This window comes from Lygodium microphyllum, chromosome 2, assembly GCF_053477565.2.
Source record: "Lygodium microphyllum isolate KBCC chromosome 2, Lygodium_microphyllum_v1.1.10, whole genome shotgun sequence".
Taxonomy (NCBI): Eukaryota; Viridiplantae; Streptophyta; class Polypodiopsida; order Schizaeales; family Lygodiaceae; genus Lygodium; species Lygodium microphyllum.
In genome coordinates, this window is record NC_141136.1 from 169,066,429 (window position 1) to 169,082,127 (window position 15,699).

General features: G+C 39.7%; 1 protein-coding gene across 3 annotated transcripts in view; it reads right to left on the bottom strand.

Moving 5' to 3' along the window:
- Nucleotides 1-2,427: 2,427 nt before the first annotated feature.
- The window catches only part of LOC148040596 (uncharacterized), a 31,735-nt gene continuing 18,463 nt past the window's right edge, over nucleotides 2,428-15,699 (bottom strand). For 2 of the 3 annotated variants that reach the window (XM_087701188.1, XM_087701179.1), the window contains exons 3-10: nucleotides 13,946-14,668; nucleotides 12,837-13,346; nucleotides 12,599-12,651; nucleotides 12,298-12,369; nucleotides 12,068-12,173; nucleotides 4,074-4,145; nucleotides 3,767-3,883; nucleotides 2,428-3,642 (exon numbers count right to left, since the gene is read on the bottom strand). In XM_087701188.1, coding sequence (XP_087557314.1) covers nucleotides 2,842-3,642; nucleotides 3,767-3,883; nucleotides 4,074-4,145; nucleotides 12,068-12,173; nucleotides 12,298-12,369; nucleotides 12,599-12,651; nucleotides 12,837-13,346; nucleotides 13,946-14,668 — 2,454 coding nt within the window. In that variant the 3' untranslated portion in view covers nucleotides 2,428-2,841. The remainder of the gene's footprint in view (nucleotides 3,643-3,766; nucleotides 3,884-4,073; nucleotides 4,146-12,067; nucleotides 12,174-12,297; nucleotides 12,370-12,598; nucleotides 12,652-12,836; nucleotides 13,347-13,945; nucleotides 14,669-15,699) is intronic. The other variant, XM_087701197.1, reaches the window with a different exon arrangement.

Sequence of the window (15,699 nt, forward strand, 5' to 3'; positions counted from 1 at the left end):
TCTCTCTCGTATAGTCAAGAAGACTACATTGAGAATCATTTTTGCTTGGTTGCAATTGAAGATATGGAACTCATATAGATGGATGTAAAGACTACGTTTTTACATGGTGATCTGCATGAAGACATATATATGCAGCCGCCTAAAGGGTTTGTTGAACAAGGGAAAGAAAAAATGGTATGTAAACTCAAAAGGAGTTTGTATGGACTGAAACAAGCACCAAGAGAATGGTATCATAAGTTTGATACATTCATGCAGTCCCAAGGCTTTCATAGAAGTCAAGTGGATCACTGCTCGTACACCAAGGCAGCAGCAGATGGCAGCCTTATTATCTTAGTTTTGTATGTTGATGACATACTAATTGTTGGCACGAATACTCATGCCTTGGATTCATTGAAGCAAAGTCTTCATGGCAGCTTTGACATGAAGGATCTGGGTGATGCAAATCACATACTTGGCATGCGAATACTCAAAGATAGATCTAAGGGCTTACTCTATCTATCTCACAGGAGTATATCTCCAAAGTTTTGCAGCGTTTTAATATGGAGGGGGGGAAAACAATTGGAGTTCCATTGTCTCCATATGTGAAACTCAGTGCAGAGGACAGCCCTACATCTGATAATGAGAAGGTTGAAATGGCCAAGATACCATATGCTTCAGCTGTTGGCAGTTTGATGTATGCTATGATTGCCACACGTCCTGACATTGCCTTTGCAATGAGAGTGGTTAGTAGACACATGGCAATCCCTGGCAAAAAGCATTAGGATGCAGTGAAAGGTATTATGTGATACCTCAAAGGCACAAAAGAGTTGTGCATCTGCTTTGGAAAGCAAAAGGCATCTGTTTACTTTCACAGGAGGAGCAGTCTCTTCGATCTCTATGCTACAAAAGTGTGTTGCATTGTCTACTACAGAGGCAGAGCATGTGGCTGCCACTGAGGCATGCAAGGAGACTTTATGGCTTTCACGTTTGATGGGAGAGCTTGGCATCTCTCAGAGTTGCATGTTCTCCATTGTGATAGTCAGAGTGCTATCATGCTAGCACAGAATCCTATCTTTCACGCAAAGATAAAGCACATATAGGTGAAGTACCACTTCATTAGAGATGTACTTGACAACAAGAACATTGAGCTTGTCAAAGTGCATACAGATGATAACCCTGCAGACATTCTCACAAAAGGTCTTCCAAAGGTTTGCATAATCTCCCTAACAAGCGCTTCAATGCTACAAAGCAATGGGGAGTCCCTCCTAAGCAAGGGTGCAAACCAAGAGAGAATCGTACTTAAAAGGTGTACTAGCAAGACCGAATCAAGGGGGCATCGATAGAATAGCATTTGCACGTTTTTCTAGCAAACTGACTTTTGTCTTGGAATGACAAAGTATTATTACGAGTGTTGAAGTCTCTATAAGGAGAGATATTTATATACCTCAACTATGGTTGAGTCAATGATTGGTGGTATGTCAACTAGCAAGATTTCTACAATAGAGTCCACCCTCGTGTAAGAATTCCCACAAAGTTATATTAAAAAGATCAATGGATGGATGCAAATGTGTAAAAAGTTCTGGACAAATTCCCACTGATTCCTACATTGTGAATTAAGAAGTTCATGAGCTTCTGGAAGGGACGTAAAACACACCTACTACATGGGAGAATGTCAAAAACTTCTTGTGATGTTGCCTTGGGGCCTCTATTATTAGACTGTTAAAGATATTTATGCCGCCAGAGAAACTGCAGCCAACGGTTTGAACTACCCATGAAACTGAACCCATTCTCAAACACACTGGGCTACAAGCTCGTTGGCTTGGAGCCTCTATTGTTTTATCCAGCACAGGAGTACAATGTCTACCGTTCATTGTTTGATACAATGCAATAAGTACAATGTTGATAGAAGGAGCCGTTTACTGTGCAGATTCAACACACATTTGTTCATCCCAAGTCCTTTAGCCACCTGCAAATGCTGACGTTCTGCATCACCCAAGAGCAAGAGTCTTCTAGTAATGCATATCCAACGGCCATTGATTGCATTATCAAATTGTCGTCCTCATTCTGCAAAATGTCATTCCCTGTTCAGGGATTGCTCGATGCTTACTGGCCAGCAACGACTAGCCATCCTAGACGTCAAAGGAGAAGCTCTCTCACCTGTAAACTCTTTTGTAACGCATGCGTTTGTACACCCCTTTCAGTTTTAAAGCTTTGGCCTCCAAGGATGGACAGCGTTGTATATTCTCAACCTTAATACTTCATGGAGGGTTCTCAATCCATTTGGCGTTTGCCATACGATAATTAAGTACTACAAAATGGGATGGTGTGAATAAGCGGTGTATGTGCACACCCCGGCCCCTTCTTTCTTTTCAGGAAAAAAGAAAATTTGCCAAAAGACCATCTTCCAAATTTCCATGTTCCATAAGATCAGAATGTGCACAATGGATCTCAGGCTCTCCCATAAAGAGGAGAAGATAAAAGAAATTTTATTCCACATTATCATGTATTTACATGATTTCAAAGAATATGTTTGTAATAATGTATCATACAGCCTAGATATGCTTCCCTTCTCATCAGCTGGATAGGACAAGCAAACACATAACCAATTTGGATTAAATGATCATAAGCAGGATATAGATAGCTATGTTTTAGATCACCTACATTCCTGCTCTCTATCAACCAGCTCAACTAGTTACTACAACCAGAGAACCTTAATACATCATTTGTGAATGACCAAGTAGGTAGCATGTATGTGGGTTGAAGAGAAAATACCCAAACACCGCTATGAGCAGCCTCGCACTGGACAGCATCACTGCAATACCCAATCACAGCTATGAACAGCCTCACTCCAAGGCATCACTGCTAAGAAGCCACAGCAGCCGCAACCATGTCTTTGTGGGCTTTGCCAGCCTGCTTAGGCACACCTTCTTTAGAGACTCTCTTAGAATCAGTTGCTGCTGAGGCAGCAAAATGTTTTTGAGGCCGCTCCTTCCTCGGCGTCTGCATCTTTATTCTCTCACCTATTACTGCAGTTGAAGATGAAGTGCTCTTTCTTGGCCTTTCTTGAATGTTTTGCTGCAGTAAACTTGTGTCATCATCTTCTTGCCTCTTGGAAGGTGTTGCGCCTCCTTTGTCCTCTCCAGGAGTCAGATGACCATTCATAGTTTCATGTGACCTCCTGTCTGGACTAGCATTGTTGTGAGACTTAGCAGGACTCTCCATCAAGCTGGTCCCATCACCTGATATTGCTTCTAACGAAGCAGATTCCACAGCCACTGACACACTGCCATCACAAACCTGAGAAGCCAACTTTTCCTCTGACATTCGAGCTGACTTGTCTCCTACAGTCTCATCATGACACTCTGCCGAAGAGGTTCTGTTTGTTGAGGACTTATCAGCATTTAGACAGATTGCTGTCTCAGAAGGCTCAGTCCTTGAGCTGTCAAAAGGCACTGCTCTACTCTCTTTCTTGATTGTCACTTTTTGCGAGGCAGGTGAATTTCTGATAGGTAAACCATGAGGGGGCATTTCCATCTTTCCACCATCACTATTTCGAGCAGCTTTGATGTGCTTCGACCCCACCGATAATTCAGATCCAGTTGTTCCTGCTTTATCATTGACTTTTCTCCCCAGTTTAGGAGACTTTGCACGAGTAGTTGGCATCTACATGGAAACACACACAAATTTCAAGCCCAAACAAATATCAGCAGGTCATTCTTGAGCAATAAAGCACACAACCTCTTAAAGAGCTATTAACCACCATCCTTCTTTCAAAAACTTATAATACCCCAGGTTTCTTAGCTTCAGTCTTTGGCTGCAAGGACTCCTGATAGAAGTTTGGCATTGGTGTGGCTTTGAAGTTTAGGCTCTTCCGTAGTTGTTTAATCTCTTCTTCTGCTTCTTCCTGACAAGATTGGCCAATGGTAACTTCGAATATGTTTTTGATACTAATGATGTTCTTTCAAGGCTATGCATGTGCATGTGCGCGCACTTTTTTGTACACTTACAATATTAGCTGCCCCTCCCCACCCACCCGTACACAGAGAGAGAGAGAGAGAGAGAGAGAAACCTAGTATGTAGCGAACTGAAATCACCTGTGTTTTAGCTTCAGCTTGAGTCTTTTCAGCTTCCTTTGCATTAAGCTTTGCTTCCATCTTTGAATTGAACTACAACCAAATCGGACCTTTCATGAGTGAACATGTTATCAACATCTTGTACAATTTCAACTGTGATAAGAGCCCTTCTCATATCTATTATCAGGATCAGGTATACAACAAGTTTAGGCTGTGTGTATGAAAATGCACTTTTGTATCAAGTTTCCAAAACTGTGCATCTGCAAATGCACTTTGATATCAAGGTGCCATTATGGATAACAGATACTGAAACCTGAGTAACCAGACAGTCTAAAAGTGGCTTCTTTCAGTAGTGTAAACAGCTCACAAGATTATCAAGTTGAAGCGCAGGACCAAGCCCAGCAGACCAGTATGGAATTTGAGAGAGACACCCATGTGGAGCCCAGACCAGCACAAGTTTGGAACTATGCAGCAGAAAATTGCAACCATGTAGATGTATCAATTAACACAAAAGTTAGTGGGCACAATCCAACAAACCTAACTGAAGGTCCAGCTACCATCAGCTTTAATTGGCCCCAGAGGATTTGTGAAGACTCTTTTAAACTTGTTTGGACTTGTTCAGGTTCCTGGTTTTCACCTTCAAACTAGTAAATGCACTTCAAGCCCCGCAAGGTAAGTTTCCCATTGCTTTTATCAATCTTATTTTGGTTTGTAGCAAGACTAAGGCTGATGGAGCATGGTTTTTTCCAAACTTCTGGCTTAACCATAACTGACACTAAATTATTTCATACTTTCAAGGAACCAGATGTAGGCAATAGATTTAACAAGCTCTACTACTTGACAATTTAAAATGCATCTTTAACAATAAATAGATTCACAACACATTGAAAAACTTTCATGATTTATTAGTTGCTAAAAGAATCAACTAACATTGTCAATTTTTGGTGTCCAGAGCAAGTCCCAAACAACACCAAGTCTTCTTGTCTTGACTCTTTCCCTTCATACCTGCACCACTGCTTATTGGTTTATATGCATTGATCATTTCATCTGAGCTCTTATCTGTTACTTCCGCTGTCATTCGTTGTTTCCGCTGTGCACTCTGGTGAGTTGGTATCAGAGCACAGTATTTTCATTCCTATACTTGAGTGAAGTGAGGTAGTCAGTGAAATAACGAGGCATAGCTCATTTGTGAGGCATTGAGGCTTTGAGTGTGCCGTGTTGCCGTTTTTCGAGCACTTCCGTCCTCTCACGTCCAATAAACCCTTTCAATGGCTTCCAAGCAATTCGGGAATGCGTTTTCTTCTGCTTTCAAGCATCTCTCAGAATGCTACAAGTCTCTTGGTAACTCAACAATCATTGTTGATGAAGCTCAACCTAGTTCGAAGTGGATTCTGCCAGAAATTGGTGCATCTCAAATCTATGGGGAAAATGGAATTTTCAAGTTTAAGGCATCTACCGTGTTCATAGAAGATCAAGGTATTTTAACTGTTGGGGACTCTCTTTCAGAAGATCAGCATGTGAATTTGCTATCTCTAGTTTATCCCAAAATCCAAAAACAACAAAATAAAAAAGAATACCCTTATCTACATCTCAGCTATATTCCCATATGTATTATTCCTCTGTTTAGAAAAGGATTAAATGCTTCTTGTATGGCAGCCGTCTTAGATACTAGACACTTAGAATTACAAGATATGATAGTAGGCGCTGCAGTATCACCCCTGTCTAATGGTCCAATATTCTTTGAAGTTAGACCTAATTATGTCATAGCAGTTGATGATCCTTATCTTTCAGACCTTCTAATGTTACACATTAGAACTATAGGATTACAAATGAAAGTATCTTCTGCACATTTAGCCATCCAATACAGAATGGTATTTCGCTGTATGTCTTTAGCTATACCTAGGGTGATTGAAGGAGTCAATTCTTCAACAGATAAAGGACAGACTATTATTATGAAATCTGATGAAGTTACTCAGAGGTTCTTACCTGACTGTGTTAATTGGTCAAAAATAGAATTACCTACAGAATGGAACCTTGATATTAGCTCTATTAGGAAAAAGGAATTACTTTCTCAAAAAATTATCAAAGTTCAAAATATAAAAGGAAAAACATTGCTACTTCCACAGAGACTGAACACTCCAGAACATCCAAAGGTAGTGGTTCAACCACAACTGAAGGTTTCTCCTTCACAGAGAACCAATCTTCTAAAGTTCCATACACAGCCTTGCTCTCATGATCAAGTCGTCCATGGAGTTTGCCAGCATTGCCAAAAGCTTATAGAAAAAGCTTCTTTATCCGTTCTCAATGTCATCCAGACTTTTGAGTATGAAGAAAACTACTATAAAGCTGCTCCTTATTTACGCCCTCAAAATGGCCATTCTTGGACACCAAAACTCCAGGCAGCCAATTGGACACATTTGGCTCTTTCAGGACTTATGGAAATAATGGATTCTCTTCAGCAAACCGCAGATCAATTACTTGTCTTATGTCAACAGACACAGAAAAATATTATTGTAAAGCAAGCTACCAATGTATCTTTAGCAATAGTACATACACCAAGTATGGCTACAGATTGGTCTACTTTCTCAAATAAAAGGCTACATAAAGGATGGACTTCACACTTTTCTTCGCCAGCAACTAGTTCATAAAATATGCATATCTCCAACAAAGGCAAGGAAAAAAAGATTATACCTACAGGTGAAGGTACTTCTACTTCTACCTCTACTGAAAGTCATAAAGCTAATACACTTGATGAAAATGATTTGTTTTGCTATGAAAATCTACAAGATGAATATGATTCTGAAGATCTCTTACAACAAATCCAAGACATATATTGTCAACCCACTGGTTCATGGTCACAGACCACCACAGAACCCCCACTGCTTCAAAAGACAATACAACCAGGCTCTACAGCAGTAGAACTATTAGAGTATTTGGAATTGATGTTTCCTGACTGGTCAGACTCTGATTACAAATTAGCTTTTGATGATATTTATCTTGACCTGGAAAAGATCAGAAGAGTACGAGAAGAAAATCTAGTTCTTGAAAATATGCCCTTGTGCATCAACCCTGAGCAACAAGATGATGAAGACCTTACCAGGAATGTTCATAACAGATTGAACTCCAGATATATGGGTGAAAGTATTCAACGGACACCACCGGATCTACCTACAGTAGAATCACCTGCATGGTATGCTAGGGATCAGGCTTATTTTGAAGAAAGAATAGCCTATACCCTCACATCTTCAGACGAAGATGGTGATAGTGTGATTGAAGAAGAGTTCACACCCATTAATCCTCACAGGTCTAAATCTCCCACTAGTATTCTCCGAGCCCAAATGAATGCACATAATTCTGTTACTCAAACCGGTTCTTTGAATGCAACTACATCTGGGTCTACATCAAAACCATCCCATACCACTTTCTACACTAAGATTGGTGTTCTTGAGAAAGTTGGTTCATTCCCTATATGGTCCATAGATGGGAAAACACCTGAGGAGATAAAACTACTAATCTACATGATGTATGCATATGCAGGACAGAAAATAGTGGACAAACCTTAAACTAGCAGGATTGACATCCTAAATGCCATTACACATGGATTTGTCGGTGGAATCAAGCATTGGTGGACATCGATACATCCACAGGTAAAAGCTGCAATAGCACAAAGTCCAGACCCTGTACAAATATTCTTTGAGTTACTACTAGGAGAACTAGTAGGCAACAAACTTGATGATGTTCTAGAAGCTCAAGAAGTATTCTTCAAATCCAAGCTTTGTGACCCTCGCTTGTATAAAGAATACTTGATATATATGAGGAATCTATTGTATGAAGGCTTAGGAGCCCAGGATAACACCATGAAAGAACATCTTGTGTATTCCTTTCCAGAACCTATTCCATTTTACTGTAAGCAGAAAATGAAGATTGAAAACAGAGATTTCACAGACAGTGTTGGACAGATTATCCAGACTATAGAACAAACAGTCAAAGAAGTTTGTTAGCATCAGAAGATGACACAGCTAAACCAAAGGTTTCCTCAATCTATATGCAAGCAGGCACACAAATTTGACATGGAATTCGGATGTGACAAATGCTCATGTGACAATGTACCAAAGTTCAAACATCGTCACCATAGACATCACCATCTTCCTAGGTATCATAGAAACTATTCTCATAGTAAGTCTTTTTTCAACAAACAAGATGGTAGATATCCAAAGTATTCAAGATACTCAAGAAACTCAAGAAAATTATACAAATCTTCAAAAGGAAACTCACAGTACACACAAGAACATATGAATGAAACAAAGAAAAAAGACTTACTATGAGAATAGTTTCTACGATACCTAGGAAGATGGTGATGTCTATGGTGACGATGTCTGAACTTTGATACATTGTCACATGAGCATTTGTCACATCCGAATTCCATGTCAAATTTATTCTCATAGAAAGTCTTTTTTCAACAAACAAGATGGTAGATATCCAAAGTATTCAAGATACTCAAGAAACTCAAGAAAATTATACAAATCTTCAAAAGGAAACTCACAGTACACACAAGAACATATGAATGAAACAAAGAAAAAAGACTTACTATGAGAATAGTTTCTACGATACCTAGGAAGATGGTGATGTCTATGGTGACGATGTCTGAACTTTGATACATTGTCACATGAGCATTTGTCACATCCGAATTCCATGTCAAATTTATGTGCCTGCTTGCATATAGATTGAGGAAACCTTTGGTTTAGCTGTGTCATCTTCTGATTCTGACAAACTTCTTTGACTGTTTGTTCTACACTCTGGATAATCTGTCCAACACTGTCTGTGAAATCTCTGTTTTCAGTCTTCATTTTCTGCTTACAGTAAAATGGAATAGGTTCTGGAAAGGAACACACAATATGTTCTTTCATGGTGTTATCATGGGCTCCTAAGCCTTCATACAATAGATCCCTCATATATATCAAGTATTCTTTATACAAGCGAGGGTCACAAAGCTTGGATTTGAAGAATGCTTCTCGAGCTTCTAGAACATCATCAAGTTTGTTGCCTACTACTTCTCCTAGTAGTAACTCAAAGAATATTGGTACAGGGTCTGGACTTTGTGCTATTGCAACTTTTACCTGTGGATGTATCGATGTCCACCAATGCTTGATTCCACCGACAAATCCATGTGTAATGGCATTTAGGATGTCAATCCTGCTAGTTTGGAGTTTGTCCACTATTTTCTGTCCTGCATATGCATATATCATGTAGATTAGTAGTTTTATCTCCTCAGGTGTTTTCCCATCTATGGACCATATAGGGAATGAACCAACTTTCTCAGGAACACCAATCTTAGTGTAGAAAGTGGTATGGGATGGTTTTGATGTAGACCCAAATGTGGTTGCATTCAAAGAACCAGTTTGAGTAACAGAATTATGTGCATTCATTTGGGCTCGGAGAATACTAGTGGGAGATTTAGACCTATGAGGATTAATAGGTGTGAACTCTTCTTCAATCACACTATCACCATCTTCGTCTGAAGATGTGAGGGTATAGGCTATTCTTTCTTCAAAATAAACCTGATCCCTAGCATACCATGCAGGTGTTTCTACCGTAGGTAGATCCGGTGGCGTCTGTTGAATACTTTCACCCATATATCTGGAGTTCAATCTGTTATGAACATTCCTGGTAAGATCTTCATCATCTTGTTGCTCAGGGTCGATGCACAAGGGCATATTTTCAAGAACTAGATTTTCTTCTCGTACTCTTCTAATCTTTTCCAGATCAAGATAAATATCATCAAAAGCTAATTTGTAATCAGAGTCTGACCAGTCAGGAAAGATCAATTCCAAATACTCTAATAGTTCTACTGCTATAGAGCCTGGTTATATTGTCTTTTGAAGCAGTGGGGGTTCTGTGGTGGTCTACGACCATGAACCAGTGGGTTGACAATATATGTCTTGGATTTGTTGTAAGAGATCTTCAGAATCATATTCATCTTGTAGATTTTCATAGCAAAACAAATCATTTTCATCAAGTGTATTAGCTTTATGACTTTCAGTAGAGATAGAAGTAGAAGTACCTTCACCTGTAGGTATAATCTCTTTTTCCTTGCCTTTGTTGGAGATATGCATATTTTATGAACTAGTTGCTAGCGAAGAAAAGTGTGAAGTCCATCCTTTATGTAGCCTTTTATTTGAGAAAGTAGACCAATCTGTAGCCATACTTGGTGTATGTACTATTGCTGAAAATACATTGGTAGCTTGCTTTACAATAATATTTTTCTGTGTCTGTTGACATAAGACAAGTAATTGATCTGCGGTTTGCTGAAGAGAATCCATTATTTCCATAAGTCCTGAAAGAGCCAAATGTGTCCAATTGGCTGCCTGGAGTTTTGATGTCCAAGAATGGCCATTTTGAGGGCGTAAATAAGGAGCAGCTTTATAGTAGTTTTCTTCATACTCAAAAGTCTGGATGACATTGAGAACGGATAAAGAAGCTTTTTCTATAAGCTTTTGGCAATGCTGGCAAACTCCATGGACGACTTGATCATGAGAGCAAGGCTGTGTATGGAACTTTAGAAGATTGGTTCTCTGTGAAGGAGAAACCTTCAGTTGTGGTTGAACCACTACCTTTGGATGTTCTGGAGTGTTCAGTCTCTGTGGAAGTAGCAATGTTTTTCCTTTTATATTTTGAACTTTAATCATTTTTTGAGGAAGTAATTCATTTTTCCTAATAGAGCTAATATCAAGGTTCCATTCTGTAGGTAATTCTATTTTTGACCAATTAACACAGTCAGGTAAGAACCTCTGAGTAACTTCATCAGATTTCATAATAATAGTCTGTCCTTTATCTGTTGAAGAATTGACTCCTTCAATCACCCTAGGTATAGCTAAAGACATACAGCGAAATACCATTTTGTATTGGATGGCTAAATGTGCAGAAGATACTTTCATTTGTAATCCTATAGTTCTAATGTGTAACATTAGAAGGTCTGAAAGATAAGGATCATCAACTGCTATGACATAATTAGGTCTAAGTTCAAAGAATATTGGACCATTAGACAGGGGTGATACTGCAACGCCTACTATCATATCTTGTAATTCTAAGTGTCTAGTATCTAAGACGGCTGCCATACAAGAAGCATTTAATCCTTTTCTAAACAGAGGAATAATCGTATGCCTTTTCCCGATGCTCAATCCTCCAATCTCTTCGGGATGCCCTTTCCCTTGGGGATCCACAACATCAGTTTAAAGCATTTGCCCATTGTTTTTAGGCCTTTGATCTATGGGACAGATATAGAGCAACGGAAGCAAAACAGAGAGGCTGTTGTACACACAATAAACTGAACTGAAAGACGAGAACAGATCAACTCAGAGACAAAGAACTCTGGACATGGAATCCATACACCAAAGCATGAGAGTGTGTACAAACCACACATGCTGTGGGCAACTAGTAGAGTGCTCCTGATATCTGGCTAATAGAATAAAGGCCAAAAATACAAGTTGGCCAGCATCACAAAATATCTGCCCTATCAATGAGAAAAAGGCACCTGATTCAGCCCATTAAGCTGCCTTCTGCCCATACAACCCATGAGATAAACAAAGCTAGCATGATCTTAGTTGCTCCACGTTGGGGCAACTAAGATGTACATCTTAGATCAATGAAATATTAAAATTCCACAATGTGTGTGTGTGTGTAAGAGCCTTGGTTGTGCTTCTTGGCAGCAAGTGACCCTAAGCTTACGAAGTGAACTGCTCTCTTGGTTATTAAGAGACATGCTTACTCCTTTCCCAAGAAAGGTTGTACATCATAAAGAGAAGCCCCTTCAGAAATGTAATCCCCCTGCTTCTACAGTACATTGAAAAATGTAATTCCCATGCTTCTACATTCCACTTAATTTCTATCCACATAACTCTGTAGTGCTGCATGCAATAACTTGTTTGGGAGATAACAAAGCCTATTTTACTTAAAAAATGAACTGTAGCAATTAAATGCCATTGCAAATTTACAAAGATATGCATAAGTATTCATACCTCTTTCCTCTTTTCTGCTCTTTCATCACTTCTAAAATTGAAGGAACTCATGTTACTCTTTGCTGGACTTTGTCTAAATTTTCCATTGGGTTTGGATTGACTTGGTCTAATTTTGAGGTCAAAGGAGACATATCTTTAGCTGGCAAAAGCAGCCAAGGAAGTAAAATGTCCAATCTGTTTCTGTAAAACTGGCTACACGATGTTAACACTTAAAATACTGGAAAGGATACAGAACTGGGGCTGATGTTGAATCTTCTTCCTTCAAATGGTTTGAAACCCTGTCAGCCTGCTTTTCTTCTGGTCTGGACCAAGCAGGGAAAACACTTAAGCTTAATCATCTAAATGAAAAAGGAATCTAAGTATTCCTAACTTAGCCTGAAGTGGTTCCAGATTCATATCTATGGCTTCAGGAAACGATGAACCTCACTCTCTAGGAATCTGGGGAAATAAGCTTGTACAACCATGTCTTTGATTAATCTGTTTTTAGAGGTTTTATGTTTGCATGTCACATTAAGCAAACCAATCTTTTACCTTGCTGATGAGGCAACACTTGCAGAGCTTTGCTTTCCCATTTTTTTCGGAGCCTGTAACAAACAATCAGTAAGTTTTGAAAACAAAAGTTCCCCTCGCTTTTGAGAAATATCATGCCAAAGGATGCCAATCCTCGTGACAAACTGGAAGTCACTCATCCATGACAATATTGGCTAACAACAATGCACAGTTGTCCAAGGTGCAAGAGTGAAACTTCTCCCTACTACATGAAATTTACCTGAGCTTTCTTTGAAGGTGCAGCATGCAGCAAAGATCCATTGCGATCTGGTTTTTCTGCTAACTTTGATGGCAAACTACTATTGCGATCTGGTTTTTCTGCCGACTTTGGTCGCAAACTACTATTGCGATCTGATTTTCCTGTTGACCTTGGTTGCATTGAGCCACTGCAATCTGATATTTCTGTGGGCTTTAATTGTGGGATGCTTCCCCCAACAGAAGCCCGCTTGCCAGTTGCAAGAGCAAATGGTTGTGGTACTGTAATCTGTGAGGGTAATCCTCCACTATTCACAGATCGTGGATGACTTTTCCCTTCCAATACCCCTCCATTTGCCTTTCTTATAGGCAAAGCACTACTTTTAGTTGTCTTCAAAGAAGGTTTTGCTGCAGCAGTTGTTGAGGGGGACCCTAGCTTGACTTTGGGAGCCTGGGTAGCCAGTACAGGTGAACCTTTAGAGGGCTTCCTATCTCGTGAGGGCACTTGCTTTTCCAAAGATTCTGTGGAGTTCTCCTGTACAACAGTTGAAAGAATTAAATCTGGACAATTCACATATAACCAGACACACTAGAATGCAACTCATCAACAAAGGTTTCCACATATAATCTCTATAGAAATTGAAAGTGAGCACCTGACCAAAGCATCAGAAATTGAACAAATGACAATACATCCCTGCAGGGGACCACATGTAAGCCCACTTGGATCTCTACACACAATAGCAGTGTTCAAGAAGGTATGTGATGCTGATTTAGCATAAAGCTGCTTTCGGATGAAGCTTAAAGCCTTGTGTAGAGTCAAGTTCTCATTGATTGCAATAAATCATCTGAATGGGATTTTAAAAATGGTGGAATCTGGATAATGTGCATATGTATATGGACTTGTGACTCACAGTGTTTGCAGGAGCAATACAATCATTTCCTATGGGTTATACTACAGGACAAACAAGTATGAAGCTGTATTTGTAAAAATGAGAACAGTTACTAAACTAATCAAAACCACGCATACACTAGCCCTGCATATAGCATTAGTCTTTTGACGTGGGTTTGAGAGCAAACAAATAACGAGAATTGAAATGCATAATACTCTGCTAATAAGCAGATAGAAGTACTAACCTGTACCAAATCAAGCTTTGCTTCCCCGTTTCTATCAGGTTCATCCACATGCTTTTCATCCTCAGCATGCCCAGCAAGAAAGATCTTATCAACCTCCTGACCATTTTGCAAAACCTCTTTTGTTTCCAGCTTAGCTGCCCCCGGTTCTGGAAATGCAAATCCTCCTTCAGACTCCTCAGAAATATCTAGATTATCTCCTTTGTCATTGGATGCATCATTGTCCATCAGTTTTTCAAATTTATCGGCCACCAAGCCTTGATCTCTTTCTGCATCACACACTTCGGGAATCGAATTAAGTTCTTGAGTAGCAGCAATGAGCTGGCTGGTGGTTCCATTACTCACATGTTCTGGATCTCTTGCTACATACTCAGAAGCATCACGCAAACTTTCATTGGCTAAAACTAATGTATCAGTGGCATGACCGTCTGATGCATGGACCTGTCTTTCCTCTGTGTGATGACTTTCATTATCCATCTCAACAAATGTCTGACCATCACCGTTGCCCTCGGCAAGGGCTTGCTCCATAGCCTTCCTTTTTGCAATTGCCTTGTAATAAGCTTCAAAATAGGCCTTCTTCTGACGGACAGAACCAGGGGTCGAGCAGTTCCCAAGTTCTTCAAGGTATTGATTATGGTTGAAGGAAGATCGCTTTACCCAAGCAAATGAATCAGTAGTAAACCTCCCAAATGAAACAGACTCACCAAGCCCTCCATCAAAAGAATCCTGCAACCCAAATGAATGTAATTAAAAGAAGAATGGCTAGTTGAATTTAAGACCCATTGTCAAAATCTTTCTGTAAGTTTAAGAATGGCATCTAAGTCATACAGCACATTAACACCCAAAGGTCCAACTTACAGACTTAAGAAATGAGATGACTGACAAAATCTGACGCAAGACAGCGACTTAACAGAGAAATTTAAAAATTTTTCAAAGACAAAGCTACATTGATAACATACACATCACAAGGTTGCAAAATGGACAACGCAATCAACAAATGTCCAGAACATTATATAAGAGATTCAACATCGTTTTTGAGAGAAAATGAGAAAGTAATAGCAATAAGAAAGGATAAAAATGCTGGAGTACAATCCTAACTGCTCCTGAAGTCCCCATATAAGCCTTTACGAAATCTTATGCTGCAATAAAACAAAACGTATCTCAAGAGGATTGTACTAGGCAATAGTCTTGTGAGACTACTGCATCTGCTCTCACTTGTGGTGCATATTCTTGGGGCATGAGTAGTCGAAAAAGGGCCATCTGATCCAGAAAATGCTGGAGTACAATCCTATCTGCTCCTGAAGTCCCCATATAAGCCTTTACAAAATCTTAAGCTGCGATAAAACGAAACGTATCTCAAGAGGATTGTACTAGGCAATAGTCTTGTGAGACTACTGCATCTGCTCTCACTTGTGGTCGATATTCTTGGGGCATAAGTAGTTGAAAAAGGGCCACCTGATCCAACCAAGACACAAAAAGATGGTCATGTGGACGACCACAGCTTAACATTGGTCCCTCAAATTAACTTGATAAGCAAAACCTGCAGAGTGTCCAAATGCATGGTGAAAAACACTAATAGCGATGAAGGCAAACTGATCAGCACAAGCTATGAAGGTATCTGAATACAATGGCAGCCCCTAAAGAAATACATTGTGTCAGCAATGAGAGTGCCAATGAGTGGAGACTGGAAGGACAGCTGGCTGAATATGAAAGGCCAGTGTATCGCTACAATGACAAACTGCCCTAAAATAGGTAAA